Source organism: Corythoichthys intestinalis, chromosome 18, assembly GCF_030265065.1.
Source record: "Corythoichthys intestinalis isolate RoL2023-P3 chromosome 18, ASM3026506v1, whole genome shotgun sequence".
Lineage (NCBI taxonomy): Eukaryota > Metazoa > Chordata > Actinopteri > Syngnathiformes > Syngnathidae > Corythoichthys > Corythoichthys intestinalis.
Genome location: NC_080412.1, coordinates 13038726 through 13056558, shown reverse-complemented (window position 1 = coordinate 13056558; position 17833 = coordinate 13038726). Strand labels below are relative to the sequence as shown.

The window sequence follows — 17833 nt, the reverse complement described above, 5'->3', positions numbered from 1 at the left end:
CCAGTTTATATTGTTCCTTGTTCTTCATTAGGAATTTGTGGAAACATTCCTTTGCCCATTTCTTCTGTCTGTTTCCACAGCCTCTAAATGCAAATCAGCCATCTTTGCTGTTTACATTCACCAGGAACGCTTTGAGGTCGCAACTTGTACCCTCCGAGTGGGATAAGTCTGACTTCCCACATTCCTGGAATGCACCGTGAGCACAAGTGGCCGAAGCACTCCTCCTCTTTATTGTAGTCATATTACGCATCTAAAAAAAATAGTCCTGCAGAATGAAATGAATTACGGCTGCTTTTTTGTGATGTTGTTTTGGCTGCATGGGTGTTTTGGAACAATGATCTGCATTTTGAATTTATTTGAATATGTTGGCTCTATTTGTAGATCCGTATCTTTTTATTATTGGCATGCTTAGTAGGTCCTGTTGACTCTTGCTAGTTTAGCCACTCCAGAGTCCTGAAACAAATAACTTACAAACTGCACGGAATTTGTTGAAATCAACTCCACCAAGTAATTAATCCCCCGCTAACTTGAAGATTAAGCCTCATGTCAAAAATTCTGAACTTCCGCTTTAAGGATTTGGGGAACAGTATGACTTACAGCAGCTGTGTGATCATTAAAGTGATGACTAGAAGTGGATAGAGTAGCCACAAATTTTACTCAAGTAAGAGTAGTGTTATTTCAAAATGATATTACTCATGTAAAAGTAAAAGTCGTCATCAAAAAAATCTACTCAAGTACAAGTGAAAAAGCATTTGGTTAAAATAATACTCAAGTAATGAGTAACATTGTGAGTAACTGCTTACGATGTTTGCTTTTTTTTTAACAAAGGTATTTTTTTTCTCAGTACAAAGTTTTTTATATGAACTGTTCGTATTATTATGCACTATCATCTATTACATAACCACATTAAGCCAAAAAATACAACCCTAAACAAAAACAAAAAAAATCATTGAATTCTGGCGAGAGAGAAAAAGTCTCCACAAATGAAGCATCATTCGTCCTAAGAGCATGATTGCACTCTAGTGGAGAAAACCTATTTACTATTATGACATTAAAAGGATCATAGCTCTGCTTTTCCGTGGTCAATCGGTGCTAAGTAAAAACTGAGAGAGAGACTAAAATTGTGCTTTCGAGTCATGTTGACGGCAGCACTTTATGTCAAATACTTCATTTTTTACATTGGTTAAAGACGCCTCATGGTTGAACAGGCGGGCGTGGTCATAGAATGACAAGCTTGAGTCTGATTGGTATAATGGAGTCATGTGAATATTGTTGCGACGTGTCATTGGTGAAAATGGTAGAGCTGTTGTTGGCGTCGAGCAAACTGACACAAAAAGAGTAAAAATCTATAATGTAGAATGAAGAGGAAAAATGTAACGAGTAGTGTAGCCCAAAGTAGCAGAGTAAGAGTAGCATTTCTTCTTCACAAATCTACTCAAGTAAAAGTAATAGGTATGGCTGAGTAAAACTACTCTTAGATGTACAAGTTACTTAAGTAAATAACGCGTTACTACCCACCTCTCATGATGACATACAGTGGGGAAAATAAGTATTTAGTCAACCACTAATTGTGCAAGTTCTCCCACTTGAAAATATTAAAGAGGCCTGTAATTGTCAAATTGGGTAAACCTTAACCATGAGAGACAGAATGTGGGAAGAAAAAAAAAACAGAAAATCACATTGTTTGATTTTTAAAGAATTTTTATTTGCAAATCATGGTGTAAAATAGGTATTTGGTCAATACCAAAAGTTCATCTCAATACTTTGTTATGTACCCTTTGTTGGCAATAACGGAGGCCAAATGTTTTCTGTAACTCTTCACAAGCTTTTCACACACTGTTGCTGGTATTTTGACCCATTCCTCCATGCAGATCTCCTCTAGAGCAGTGATGTTTTGGGGCTGTCGTAGGGCAACACGGACTTTCAACTCCCTCCACAGATTTTCTATGGGGTTGAGATCTGGAGACTGGCTAGGCCACTCCAGGACCTTGAAATGCTTCTTATGAAGCCTCTCCTTTGTTGCCCTGGCTGTATGTTTGGGATCATTGTCATGCTGAAAGACCCAGCCACGTCTCATCTTCAATGCCCTTGCTGATGGAAGGAGATTTTCACTCAAAATCTCTCGATACATGGCCCAATTCATTCTTTCCTTTACACAGATCAGTCGTCCTGGTCCCTTTGCAGAAAAACAGCCCCAAAGCATGATGTTTCCATCCTCATGCTTCACAGTGGGTATGGTGTTCTTCGGATGCAATTCAGTATTCTTTCTCCTCCAAAAACGAGAACCTGTGTTTCTACCAAAAAGTTCTATTTTGGTTTCATCTGACCATAACACATTCTCCCAGTCCCCTTCTGGATCATCCAAATACTCTCTAGCGAATCGCAGACGGGCCTGGACGTGTACTGGCTTCAGCAGGGGGAAACGTCTGGCAGTGCAGGATTTGAGTCCCTGGCTTGTGTTACTGATAGTAGCCTTTGTTACTGTGGTCCCAGCTCTCTGTAGGTCATTCACTAGGTCACCCCGTGTGGTTCTGGGATTTTTGCTCAACGTTCTTGTTATCATTTTGACGTCACGGGGGGAGATCTTGCATGGAGCCCCAGATTGAGGGAGGTTATCAGTGGTCTTGTATGTCTTCCATTTTCTAATAATTGCTGCACAAAGTTGATTTCTTTACGCCAAGCGTTTTACCAATTGCAGATTCAGTCTTCCCAGCCTGGTGCAGGTCTACAATTTTGTCTCTGTTGTCCTTCGACAGCTCTTTGGTCTTGGCCATAGTGGAGTTTGGAGTGTGACTGACTGTTGTGGTGGAATGGTGTCTTTTATACCGATAATGAGTTAAAACAGGTGCCATTAATACAAGTAACGAGTGGAGCCTTATTAGAACTTGTTAGAAGAAGTTAGACCTCTTTGACAGCCAGAAATGTTGCTTGTTTGTAGGTGACCAAATACTTATTTTCCACTCTAATTTGGAAATAAATTCTTTAAAAATCAAACAATGTGATTTTTTTTCCCCACATTCTGTCTCTCATTGTTGAGGTTTAACCATGTTGACAATTACAGGCCTCTCTAATCTTTTCAAGTCGGAGAACTTGCATTATTGATGGTTGACTAAATACTTATTTGCCCCACTGTATTAGTAACATTAAGCAGTAGCTTAGTGAGAGAGTAGATGCAATAAAGAAAGAGTAATTGTGAAATTATCTACATAATATAGGAGTAGTGTGTAAAGTCTGTGTAGTAATAGTGTGTTGTTATGTCATTTGGAGGTATGTGTCAGGTAGCACCAAGACCCAGGACCCCAAACATATGTATTACTTGAAGAGGTTCATCGCCGAAGCTCTGAAATGTGAGCAGACGACGATGCCAGCATAGGTGAGGCCTCGCACGTAGCTGATCACGCGTATGCTCGCAGCCATCATAGTAGACGGCGTGAAGGTGCTGGGCTACACGGCGTGGTCTCTGATGGACGGCTTCGAATGGCACCGCGAGTACGGCATCAGGCGAGGCCTCTACTACGTGGACTTCAACGCACCAGACATGAAGCGAGAGCCCAAGACTTCGGCCATCTTCTACAAGTTGGTGACCTTTGATATGGCATTAAAGTGCCTGTGACACCATAAAAAAATCTTAAATAGCATTATTATGTGAATTAAAATCATATTTTGAGACGATTCGACTACATACAACAATTTGGCAATGCGCAGATGACGAGAAATGAGTCTTTTAATCTGCCGTTTAGCCCCTCCTGTCATTATAGAGCTCTAGCGCCTCCATCTGGGTGATGACTTCGGCAGAGTAAAGATTTCAGCTAATTTAGAATTCAGCCAATTGAAGAAACGAGGAAAATGCGACAGAGAGCAGCAAAATGTCATCATTGTTTTAATCTCCCTACTCCAATATTTTTACAGGATATTCTTTTTATCTAACTATTTTCCCTAATTCTAAAATAAATTGCATGGTCATTACAAATAACAGTCTTGTGCTAAATGCAATATGAAATATTAAAAATGCATTTATTCAGTACGACAGGGCTAAATTACTGCACAATGGTCAAAACTGCCGACTTCTTAAACCTCCCGAACGGTATTTTATGCCACCGGAGATAGTCCGGCTTTTGTCATTTTTCTGCCCCGGCTTCGGAGACGGATGAAAGAGCGTAAACAAAACAGGAGGCGTGACAGCTAGGCGATACGCTAACCCGAACCGAGCGGCTCTTACAAGTCTCTTTCTCGCCTTTCTAAAACAAAAAAATCACACAAAACTACCCCGACTCATGTCACACACTTGTCTCCACCGATCGGCCAGCCCCCAAGGGCGAGCAAGTTTCGGCTGGTCGTTCCGCTGTGGCCCCGGCAGGCAGGCAGTGCTCGTCGCCGGGGACGCAGAGGGGAATGAACGCCGAAAATAGCGCATTCTCCGTGGACAAACCGGCCAACGTTGGGGCGCGTGGCTGTCTGAGCCCAAGCTGAGTATAGCGCTCTATAGGCGGGCATGCCAAGAGGACTGAGATTGGTGGAAGTCTACACAATCGAGAACCGGAGACGAGAGCGTGGGGCTACCCGGGTCCAAGCCGAGGATAGTGCTCTATAGGCGATCATAGTGTGCGACAAGCCGCCGAGTGGCCTTCTCGTGAGACAGGGAGCATTATCACCCACAAAATTCAAGCCCCTTTCTTATGCTTGCCATGATCCCAGTATTTGACATTAACATAGCACATAGTTGACTAATTTAGTCATCCGTCCAGCAGTCTCTTGATTGTCAGACTTGTTTTGCCCGTTATTCGCAGTGAACAGGATCTTGTGGAAATCTAAAAAGCCTCACACCACTCTCCCTGGTGTAGCGAAAACGCCTGCAGCACATTGGGCTGACATGATACTAAAAATAAACAATTTAATCCGCAAAATCAGCTGAATCCGCAGCCCTTCTGCATACGATAGTAATGGCTGTATTGTGAAAATAATTAGTCCACTGACGTCAAATTCGCCTTGTTCCTCAACCCAAAACCGTGGCCGGAAGTCTCATTTTCATAGCGCGGGATTCAAAAAATTGAATAAATATATTGATCGCTTCCACACACATCCAAGCGATCCATTTCATTCGGGAGCATACCCCGTGCAATATGAAATAAACATGCCTTTTTGTGTCACAGGCACTTTAAGAGGAAGTCATTTTTAGCGTACTAAGTCTAATTACACATTTACAAATAGTTCATGATTCACATTGGTACGGTACGCCATAGTACTTGAACCGCAACGTAATTGGCGGCAGGAATGTGATCCAGAGGAATGGTTTTCCGGAGCTTCCGGAGAACCGACCGGCTCAGGGCATTTTCCCGTGCGACTTCGCTTGGGGGGTCTCGGCCAACTCTATTCAGGTCAGTGGAGAACTCAAAGGTTTATAAACAAGCTCGCTTCCTGAATTAATCAATCATTAACTTTTGTTTTATTTGGAAAAATTCCCTTTTTACAGTGACATTTTACCACAAATTGACGTCAAAATTTAGCATTTTATGAGCAAATGTACTTATTTATGGCTGTCGTTTAAAAGTTATCAGTAGCTTAACTCATTCACTGCCAGCCCAGGCCAGAGAGTATGTGTAGTGATAGTAAAACAGGGAAATTGATATGGAAAATACTTTTGGTGGCAATAGACGCCCAATCCATTTCAACTGGCAGGGGCTCCCTCTCAGTTGAAATGGATTGAACACCTATTGCGGTCAATGGCAGCCAAAACGTTAAAACATGGGAGATCACAAGAGATTAATAAAAGAAAACAAAAAAATCAATAGATAGATAAAATTCCTAGTTTACGTACCTGTTCATTAGACCGGTCCAAAAAAATGAACTTTGGAAAATTGCTGCTCCACAAGGTTATATTTGTTCCTTTCCTAGAAAATAACAAGTTCTCAAAATTTTGCGCTCATAGTCCATTATTTAGTGAGGTCACTAGTTATATATTCAGCCCCCCTAAAATATTCTTAAGCCCCCCCTAATTAATTTGTTTTGTTTTAAAAAAAAATGCTGACATATTCACTATGAAGTTGCCAGAATAATAGTTTGAATCAATAATCATATAACCTATCATTATTAACTTTAATATGATCATATATCTGTCAGTTTCCCCTCACTTCATAAAGTAAGGTGGAGAGCCCCTTCAGTGCGTCCTGGTCCACATTACTAAAAATCCAGTCCGCGTTTTCCCTGTGACCTTGCTCGTAGTACTACCTGCAGTATGTGCATGTGTACCTCTGACGCTGCGCACACAGAGCAGAGCGTGAATAGATGAATAAAGGATGGACATAAGAAGGTTTTCCAAGAAAGTAAGTATTTATCACTGCTGATAGTTAGCTCCAGCCCCCAGCTAACAGCATAAAGTCCCATATGATTAATAAACCAACTGCTCCGTGTTTGACAAATAAAACCCTGACTGACTTGCACACTACAAACAATCTCTGCACACGTCTTACCTTTGTTGTTTTGCGGTCAAAAGTTACAGTGGGGCAAATAAGTATTTCGTCAACCACTAATTGTGCAAGTTCTCCCACTTGAAAATCTTAGAGAGGCCTGTAATTGTCAACATGGGTACCATGAGAGACAGAATGTGGAAACCCCCCCCCCGAAAATCACATTGTTTAAATTTTTAAAGAATTTATTTGCAAATCATGGTGGAAAATAAGTATTTGGCCAATACCAAAAGTTCATCTCAGTACTTTGTTATGTACCCTTTGTTGGCAATAACGGAGGCCAAACGTTTTCTGGAACTCTTCACAAGCTTTTCACACACTATTGCTGGTATTTTGGCCCATTCCTCCATGCAGATCTCCTCTAGAGCAGTGATGTTTTGGGGCTGTCGTTGGGCAACACGGACTTTCAACTCCCTCTGCAGATTTTCTATGGGGTTGAGATCTGGAGACCAGCTAGGCCACTCCAGGACCTTGAAATGCTTCTTACGAAGCCACTACTTTGTTGCCATGGCTGTGTGTTTGGGACCATCGTCATGGTGAAAGACCCAGCTACGTCTCATCCTTAATGCCCTTGCTGATGGAAGGAGATTTTCACTCAAAATCTCTCAATACATGGCCCCATTCATTCTTTCCTTTACACAGATCAGTCGTCCTGGTCCCTTTGCAGAAAAAAAGCCACAAAGCATGATGTTTCCACCCCCATGCTTCACAGTGGGTCTGGTGTTCTTCGGATGCAATTCAGTATTCTTTCTCCTCCAAACATGAGAACCTGTGTTTCTACCAAAAAGTTCTATTTTGGTTTCATCTGACCATAACACATTCTCCCAGTCCTCTTCTTGCTTATCCAAATGCTCTCTAGCGAACCGCAGACGGGCCTGGATGTGTACTTTCTTCAGCTGGGGGACACATCTGGCAGTGCAGGATTTGTGTCCCTGGCGGCGCATTGTGTTACTAATAGTAGCCTTCTTTTCAGTGGTCCCAGCTCTCTGTCGGTCATTCACTAGGTCCCCCCGTGTGGTTCTGGGATTTTTGCTCACCGTTCCTGTTATCATTTTGACGCCACGGGGTGAGATCTTTCATGGAGCCCCAGATTGAGGGAGATTATGAGTGGTCTTGTATGCCTTCCATTTTATAATAATTGCTCCCACAGTTGATTTCTTTACACCAAGCCTTTTACCTATTGCAGATTCAGTCTGGTGCAGGTCTACAATTTTGTCTCTGGTGTCCTTCGACAGCTCTTTGGTGACTGACTGAGGTTGTGGACAGGTGTCTTTTATACCGATAATGAGTTAAAAAAGATGCCATTAGTACAGGTAACCAGTGGAGCCGCGTTAGACCTCATCAGACCTCGTTAGAAGAAGTTAGACCTCTTTGACAGCCAGAAATCTTGCTTGTTTGTAGGTGAACAAATACTTATTTTCCACTCTAATTTGGAAATAAATTCTTTAAAAATTGAACAATGTGATTTTCTGTTTTTTTTTCACATTCTGTCTCTCATGGTTGAGGTTTACCCATGTTGACAATTACAGGCCTCTCTAATCTTTTCAAGTAGGAGAACTTGCACAATTGGTGGTTGACTAAATACTTATTATTATATCACTGTACATCCCAGCTATATAATAATGCTGCTCCTTAGTTGCTGCCAGCTTGTTAGTCTGCAATGCATTGTGAAGGTCCTAGTAGAGTTAAGTGTGCACTCTTTTTACTGCTATTTTTGGGGTGACTTCCTTCTGGATTATCAACTGTGTTTCTCACTTTACGCATGGATGAGTACATTCACGTATGATTATCATCAGCGGATAGTCATAACTACAGTGGGGAGAATAAGTATTTGATACCCTGCCGATTTTGCTAGTTTTCCCACTTGCAAAGCATGTAAAGGTCTGTAATTTGTATCTTATGTTCTCTTCAACTGTGACAGACGGAATCTAATAAAAAAAAAACAGAAAATCATGGTGTATGATTTTTAAATGATAAATTTGAATTTAATTGCATGAAATAAGTATTTGATACATCACAAAAATCAAACTCAATATTCAGTACAGAAACCTTTGTTTGCTATTGCAGATACCAAACGTTTTCTGTAGTCCTTGACAAGGTTTGCACACACTGCAGCAGGGATTTTGGCCCACTCCTCCATGCAGATCTTCTCCAGAGCCTTCAGGTTTCGGGGCTGCTGCCGGGCAACACGGACTTTCAGCTCCCTCCATAGATTTATTATCGGGTTCAGATCTGGTGACTGGCTAGGCCACGCCAGGACCTTAAGATGCTTCTTATGGAGTCACTCTTTAGTTGCCTTGGCTGTGTGCTTTGGGTCGTTGTCATGCTGGAAGACCCAGCTATGACCCATCTTCAGGGCTCTCAATGAAGGAAGGAGGTTGTCAGCCAAGATCTGGCGATACATAGCCCCATCCATCCTCCCCTCAATACGGTGCAGTCGTCCTGTACCCTTGGCAGAGAAGCAGCCCCAAAAAAATGATGTTTCCTCCTCCATGTTTCACGGTTGGGATGGTGTTCTTGGGGTTGTACTCATCCTTCTTTTTCCTCCAAACACGACAAGCCGAGTTCAGACCAAAAAGTTCAATTTTGGTCTCATCCGACCACATGACCTTCTCCCATTGCTCCTCTAGATCATCCAGATGGCAAACTTCAGACGTGTCTGGACATGCACTGGCTTCAGCAGCGGGACCTTGCGTGCGCTGTAGGATTTTAATCCATGACGGCGTAATGTGTTTCCGATGGTTTTCTTCGAGACTGTGGTTCCAGCTCTCTTCAGGTCATTGACCAGGTCCTGCCATGTAGTTCTGGGCTGATCCCTCACCTTCCTCATGATCAGTGATGCCCCACGAGGTGAGATCTTGCATGGAGCCCCAGAAAGAAGCAGATTCACCGTCAACTTGAACTTCTTCCATTTTCCAATAATCGCTCCAACAGTTGTTACCTTCTCACCAAGCTGCTTGCTTATTTTCCTGTAGCCCATCCCAGCCTTGTGCAGGTCTATTATTTTATCCCTGATGTCCTTACACAGCTCTTTGGTCTTGGCCATTGTGGAGAGGTTGGAGTTTGTTTGTTTGAGAATGTGAACAGGTGTCTTTAATACAGGTAACAAGTTCAAACAGGTGCAGTTACTTCCGGTAATGAGTGGAGAACAGGAGGGGTTCTTAAAAAATAACTAAGAGCCGAAATATTTACTAGTTGGTAATGTATCAAATACTTATTTCATGCAGTTAAATACAAATTTATTATTTAAAAATTATACAATGTGATTTTCTGGATTTTTGTATTAGATTCCGTCCCTCACAGTTGAAGAGAACTTATGATACAAATTACAGACCTCTACATGGCTTGCAAGTGGGAAAACCAGCAAAATCGGCAGTATATCAAATACTTGTTCTCCCCACTAGTAATAACTCCTCCAAATTTATTGACCTGTAAGAGTCAGAGAAGAGTGATAGACCGATTTGGGCCCCTTAAAAACAGACAACATTCTTTGATACTTCCATCTACCAAGTAACTTGCAATTGTAGCCATTTGTTTCCCTGTTGTTCGACTGTATTAAAAAATAGACGGATATAACAACAATAATAGTAATAGTAATGAATCAATTATTATGTTTGTTAACTGTTTGTGAAGTTTTGTGCTTGTACGCTAGGTTCACTTACGTCCTGTGCATCTCCTGGGGGCTAAGCCTCTCTTCTTAAAACCTAGTGAGGCCCCTGCCACTCTCTATGCATTACCACCAGGGTGAGGGGACCACCGATAAAACTCCCAACTAAGTAACGCAAAATGAAAACAGCAATACGTGGTTGGACGACCTACAAACACACAAAGAAATGCGCGGTTTATTCATTTCGGATCACTTTTTCAGTTCATTGTGGAAAGATATAGGGAAAGACCATTATGGAGGTCGCTGACAGTAAGTGCGTACTGAATGGCACCAAACGTCACATATATGTCTTGTCCCGAAAGATGAACAAAAATAGCCTTGTGGAGGAGAAATTCAAAAACTAACCATTATGCGATGGACCGGTCTACTGTACATATACTATTTTTGTTTCCAAGTGAAGTGAGTAGGTTTTACTATAAAATGTTACTTTTCTACAAAATCCAGACAAAAATAATATATTTCTATTTATTTTAAAAATGTTTTTTTCCATCAACATTGAACACGTTAGCGTGGAAATGTATGTAGTAGTGTTCTTTATGTATTTGTTGGTGAGGTGGAGAGCTCTCCCAGTCAGTTTGCTGACCCCAATGTGTACGTGTGGAACGTCGACAATGGAGAGCTGACCCGAATGGACGGCCTGGAAGCGCCACCGACACACCGCAACGCGCACTGCGCCGACTATGTCAGCATCAGGCAGCAGGTGACACACAACAACATACATTGAGTACACCCCTCGCATTTCTGTAGATATTTAAGTATATTTTTTTATTGGACAACACTGACAAAATGACACTTTGACACAATGAAAAGTAGTCTGTGTGCAGCTTATATATAGAGTTAATTTATTTTCCCCTCAAAATAACTCAAAATATAGCCATTAATATCTAAACCCCTGGCAACAACAGTGAGTAAACCCCTCAGTGAAAGTTGTCAATATCAACATACGTACAACATGTCAACTGTCAATATTTTGTGTGGCCACCACTATTATCCGGAACTGCCTTTACTCTCCTGGGCATGGAGTTGACCAGAGCTTCACAGGTTGCCACTGGAATGCTCTTCCACTCCTCCATGACGACGTTGCGGAGCTGCCGTATATTTGAGACTTTGCGCACCTCCGCCTTCTGCTATAGGTTCCCCCAAAGATGTTCTATCAGGTTCAAGTCTGGAGACATTCTTGGCCAGGCCATCACCTTTACCCTCAGACTCTTCAGTAAAGCAGCGGTCATTTTGGAGATGTGTTTGGGGTCATTGTCATGCTGGAACACTGCCCTGCGACCGTTTCTGGAGGGAGGGGATCATGCTCTGCTGCAGTATTTCATAGTACATGTTGGAGTTCATGTTTCCCTCAATGGAATGTAACTCTCCAACACCAGCAGCACTCATGCAGCCCCAGACCACGACATTCCCACCACCATGCTTGACTGTAGGCATGACACAGATATCTTTGTACTCCTCACCTGGTCGCCACCACACATGCTTGAGACCATCGGAACCAAAAAAATTAATCTTTGTCTCATCAGACTATAGGGCATGGTTCAAGTAATCCATGTGCTTTGTTGACATGTCTTCAGCAAACTGTTTGCGGGCTTTCATGTGTAGCGCCTTCAGAAGAGGCTTCCTCCTGGGGTGACAGCCATGCACACCAATTTGATGTAGAGTGCGGCGTATGGTCTGAGCACTAACAGGCTGACCCCCCACCTCTTCAATCTCTGCAGCAATGCTGACAGCACTCCTGCGACGATTTTTCAAAGAAAGCATTTGGATGTGTTGCTCAGCACGTGCGCTCAAGTTCTTTCCTATGTGGTGCCATGTTGGAACTTTCAGTGACCAGTATATTACCCCTTTCCCACTGGCCAAAAAACCCGTGTCAACCCACTAACAATCGGCTTTTGGTGGCAGTTGGAAAGGTGCAGCAACCCGCCTCGACCCGTGTCAATCAACCCGCCAAGCGACCGGCGTTAAAATCACCTCGGCTCTGATCGTCTTGCAGTGTGAAAGCAAAACCCCGGGTCAACCCTCAACACCCTAATCTATGTGGTGACGTAGGCTCTTACGTGATGCGTCATAACAACGTACCAGTCGCCTCCCATTTAACATGCTCCCCAACCGTAGTCACGTTGATGCTAACAACAAAGCTAGTAGAAGAAGAAGAATTCACGTCGCCTACGTTGCCTCAGCACAAGCAGAGTGTTGATCCTTTGCTGTATTTCGATCTTTTTGATGGCAGTAAAAAGCATAAAAACGGAGATCACAAATGGAGAGGAAGCTTACATGTTGCTCTGCCTTGTTTACTTCCTTGATCTGAATGAGTTGTCGACGCGCATTTTAGCGTGGTGATGTTTTGTAACTTTATGCACGGCTGAGGAGGAGTGGGGGGTTAGACGGGTGGGGGAAAAAAAAGACACGGCTTTTTTTTTTTGTCAATGGGAAAGGTGCCAAATGCCAATTGCTAGTGGGTTGCATCGGCTTGGAAAAAACGCGCGTTGACCCACTAGTTTCAGTGGGAAAGGGGCTTAAGAGAGTGTGAGAGCTGCACTACAAATTTGAACACACCTGCTCCCTATACACACCTGGACCTAGTAACACTAACGAGTCACATGACATTTTGGAGGGAAAATGACAAGCAGTACTCAATTTGGACATTGTGGTTTCTAAGGGGTGGACTCACTTTTGTTGCTAGGGGTTTAGCTATTAATGGCTATATTTAGAGTTATTTTGAGGGGAAAATAAATTAACTCTGTTATATAAGCTGCACACAGACTATTTTTCACTGTGTAAAAGTGTCATTTTGTCAGAGTTGTCCCATGAAAAGATATACTTAAATATCTGCAGAAATGCAAGGGGTGTACTTACTTTTGTGATCGACTGTAGGACAACAATGTCAATTATTTTCATTGCCTAAAGTAGTTTTTGTGTGAATAAATACAGTTTTTTGGCTAAATGGTACCATAGAGAAGTAAAGTAATGAAACTCCATTTTTGTTCATTTTTGTTATCGATAGTAGCTTTGCATGTAATGCAAAAAGCTGCCATCTATAACACCAAAACGACTGGAATTCTCGCGTGATAGTGGGCGCTCTCTCGTTTGACACATTAAAAATTACCGTTCACCCAAAATTGTTTTTAATTTTTTTTTTTTTTTTTTTTAAAGAAAAGTGAAATTTCAAAATGCTACCTGTCCTACAGTTTCACATATTGAGGTGCACAAGGCTATTATTTTTCTTGTGGTAGAAATGTACAGTTCTACCAAAATTTGCCCATTTACACTTTCCCATTCATTTCTAATGAACTCCATTTCCCATTCATTTCCAATGGCCCTATTCACAATTCATTTCAATGGCACAAAAACACTTCTTCTATTCACTCCTATTGATTTACATGAAACTGTGTTCGCCTTGATGTCCAGCTTGAAATGCTCCCACTTACGACATTTTCTGCTTTTTCTTGGTCCCTTTCTTTTCGCTTTCGTCGGGTTCTTCGTTGTGACCTCTATATTCATGCACGGTTGAAACCAAATACTGTATATCAGGCGCCTCTCTTTTCTCCCTGTACGCACATGACATCATGGCGTTGTGCCGCATTAAGAGCAGTCTGGGCAAAACGACATGCTTAGAGCTGGCAAAATTAAATGATTCCTCGAGGCGGGGAAAATTCCTCGATCGATTTTTAAAATGGAGTTACTCGAATTTTTCGAGTAATCATTTCAGCTCCAACATTTAGAAACTGGTTTTTAAGTTTTATTAAGACTAGTGTTCATCTTTTTCTCTTCATTTAGATTTACTCCACTGACTCTCGTCTGATTTGCTATGTAAGGTGGATGAAATCCAGGCGGTCGGTGTGAGCCATTTTCACTTCTCGCTTAATTGGTCGGCGCTGGTGCCGGCAGGCGACGTGGCACAACCCAACAGCACCTTGCTGGGCTACTATCGTTGCTTCAGCCGCCAGCTGCTACGTGCCAACGTGACGCCCGTGGTCACCCTGTGGCACCACACGCGCCAGCGCAGCAGCCTGCCACCGCCGCTCGACAGCGCCAACAGGTGGCTAAACAGGTACCTGACGAATTGATTCCTGATAGTAATAACATTTTTTTATTTTATATGGTGGGATTCTTCTCCACACAAGGTTAAATGCGTGCCTTTAAGTTAGTAGCTACCATATTCAGCAAAGATATTTCATGTTCAAAATACTGATTTGAGGAATAGAAATCTAAAGGTTGTGGTGTTGCATTCAGGGAGACTCCCGATTTTTTCGCCGACTACGCACGCCTGTGCTTCCGCGAATTGGGCGAGCACGTAAAGATGTGGATCACACTGAATGAGCCCAACGACGAGATAGTGACCTATCAGGAAGCTCACCAAATGTTGCGAGCCCACGCACTCGCTTGGCGCGTCTACGACCAAGATTTCAGGCCTACTCAAGGAGGGCAGGTCAGTACCCCGTCCGGGCAGTGTTGTTTTTGGCAGCCCTTTTAATTTTCTTAAAATGCGTTTGTCTTTGTCTAGCTTTTATTGACAAAAAAATAATTTCATCTAGGTTTAGTCAACGTTAACTAAAAATGTTTTCGTCTGTAAAATCTGAAAAATTTACTCCATAAATAAATAAAGGTTCTCAACTATTTCGAATGAAAGTTGATAGACGAGCATGTATTGTAGCATCTACAGGGACAAAGCCAACTTGATGATAATTCAGTTAATTAATTCTATCCACCTGGATGCCACGAACTGCATGTAAAAAGAAGTTGTCAAAAAGTTAAAGCAGATGCTCACCGTTAGCATTAGCCTAATGCTAACGCAAATGCTATGCTAACACTACGAGTTAAAGTGCGTATGACACCAAGAAGCATGTTTATTTCATATTTCATGCAGTGTTTTATGCTGCTGAATGAAATGGACTGCTTGGATGTATGTGGAAGCGATCGTTTTATATATTCGATTTTTGAATCACGCGCCATGAAAATGAGTGACTTCCGGCTCTCGTCTCGAGTTGAGAAAGAGGGCGCTGTGACGTGTACGGTAGAAGGAGTCCTCTTCACTATCCAGCCGTACTGTTGTATGAGAAAGACTAAGGATTCAGCTGATTTTAGGGATTAATTCGTTTAATTTTCGCATCACGCCAGCCAAACGGCTGCAGAAAAATGTTGCTGCACCAGGGAGAGGCGTGTGAGCCTTTTTGGTGTTTCAAAAGGTTCCCATTCACCGGTGGATATTGGCCAAAACAAGCCCTACTACTGTGGGACAATTGGACTTACAAGGAAGTGAGTAAACATCGTGTTTTGTATTATGTCAAATACTGGGATCATTTTAATACGTAGCACTGTACTCGGCTTGTTGCCCTCTTCATGTGCCCGGTGTTCTGTCAAATTTTCCACCCGATCAGAAATTGCAACTTTGTGTTAAAAATAGCCGCGAAACCAGTAAACACTACAAACTGTGTTTAAATAAAGGACTACTTACTTACGTTTGATCATGGATGGACATGTAAAAAGCTCTCCTCATATACATTCTGTCATGTTAGCTACACAACAACTGCAGCAGCTCTACTATGTATGACTCTCTCGCTGTTTACGTCTTCACCATGTTGAAACGCATTATTTTGCCATATTCGTGTTGACCATTTGGCAGCTACGCGCTCCTCCGACGTCGGCCGGTCTGTCCGGCGGTCATTGTCCAGTTTGTCCCGCAAACGAGCCCTCTGCCCTCAGCAGGTGAACGACAAGCTCTAACTTGCTCGCCGCCGGGCTGGTTGTCGATCGGCGAAGACAATCGACAACCCCGCCGTCGTGTGAAATGAACCGGGCTAGTTTTGTGTGATTTTCCGCTTCGAAGACTTCGAAGAAACATCACTCGGTTCGGGTTAGCATGTCGGTTAGCTGTCACGCCTCTTGGTTTGTTTACATGCTCCAAAGCCGGGGAAGGGAAAAGACAAAAGCCCGACTTACTATAGTGGCATAAAATATCATTCGGGAGGTGCGACAGTAAAGGTGAAGTCGACAGTTTTGACCATTATGGAGTAATTTTGCCGTGTCGTACTGAATAAATGCATTTTTATTATTTCATATTCCATTAAGCACAACACTGTTATTTGTCATGACCATACCATTTATTACTATTTATTTATTTATCTATTATTATTATTTATTACTATTGGGGAAAATACTTGGTTAAAAACAATATCCTGTAAAAACATTGGAGTAGAGAGACTGAAACAATCACATTTTGCGGCTCTCTTCGTCACATTTTCCTCGTTCTGAATAATTCTCCCTCAATGGGCTGAATAATAAAACAGATGAGACCATTCACCGCCCGATGTCATCCACCTGTTGGGGATGCTAGAGCCCTATAATGGTAGGCGTGGCTAAACGGCAGATTAAAAAACTAATTTCTTGTCATTTGCGCTTTGCCAAATTGTTGTATATTGTTGAATCGTCTCAAAATATGATTCTAATTCACATAATAATGCTATTTAAGACTTTTTTCTCCTGTCGTACGCACTTTAAATTTTGTGTGACCTTTAAAGGCTAAAGCAACATTGTATATTCTGTCTGGCCAAGATAAGAAAACAAATCTTACCGTGTGTGCAAGCTAGAGTGACTAGACACGACACAGATGTGTCTTGGGTGCAGCACGTCACGAGTGACACAGCCAGACACTGCTACAATGCAAGCTAACTGCACATAAAAATACACACATTGTGAACATGTGATGGAAACTATATTGCGCATTTTCGTCTCGTTTTCGTTTCATCAGACAAAAACTGGCATTCGGCTCGTTATGTTTAGGGCGCTTTCACACTAGCACTGTTTGGTCCATTTCAAACGGATTTCAAACGGTTTTTCTCAAATAGTTGGTTTCGTTTTGCAAATGTGAACGCGCATCCGAACTCTAGTTCGGAACACACAAATGAACTATGTTCAGTTTAAAAATTGTGGGTCTCGGTCCGCTATAAGCGCACCTTGCTTCGCTTGTGAATGCAACTGGAGCAGGGTGCGCTTTTGCTACTTTATTTGCAGTGTCACAGCGTGGACCTGTGATGCTCCAGGCTGTGACGCTACACGCAGGCCATCCTTGGAAGCAGAAGTACAGCGCACACGGTATTCAAAACAACAATGGCAAGAAAACACAAGAAAAGAAAGAAAAGAAACACAAACAACAAAAAGAAATACATTGAACGCCTACACTAACTATGAATATGTGGGTGCTATCGTCAGCTTGATGTATTTCCGGTTGACACCATGTGGGGGGCCTGTTGACCAGGGAAAGAAGGGGAAGGGGTGGGGGAGTCTATAAGCTAAGTGATTGGGAGGGGTGGAGTGTACAAAAATCAGCTCAATGATCTAGAAACCAGTAATCGTGTGAATCCCTTGTGAGTGTAAGCCCGTCGGCAACCAACCCTACGGCACCCCATCGCCAATCCCGGCACCGGGGCACCTCTTCTGAGCGCGCAAATCACATCCAGCCGTGCGCGAGCCCCACCAAACACGCGATAGCCACGCAGACAAGCGGAGACGCCGTGGGAGGCACGGGAGGCGCCACCCCAGGGGCCACGGCCCCCAACCACCCAGCCCGGGGGGTTGGGGGGTGCGGCGCAGCCCATCCCTCCTCCCGCAACCCAGCAGAGGAGCCATTGTCACCCCCCCGGGATCAAGGGGCGCCCCCATCAACCGGCCTTCAGGGATGGGAAGAGGGGACGCACCACCAACC

General features: G+C 42.9%; 1 protein-coding gene across 1 annotated transcript in view; it reads left to right on the top strand.

Annotated features, from left to right (window-relative positions):
* Window positions 1-17833, top strand: part of kl (klotho) — a 36671-nt gene that overhangs the window by 10300 nt on the left and 8538 nt on the right. Inside the window, exons 3-8 of the mRNA XM_057820708.1 lie at window positions 3268-3347; window positions 3414-3576; window positions 5270-5375; window positions 10685-10831; window positions 13947-14182; window positions 14365-14560. Of these exons, the coding sequence (XP_057676691.1) occupies window positions 3268-3347; window positions 3414-3576; window positions 5270-5375; window positions 10685-10831; window positions 13947-14182; window positions 14365-14560 (928 nt within the window). The remainder of the gene's footprint in view (window positions 1-3267; window positions 3348-3413; window positions 3577-5269; window positions 5376-10684; window positions 10832-13946; window positions 14183-14364; window positions 14561-17833) is intronic.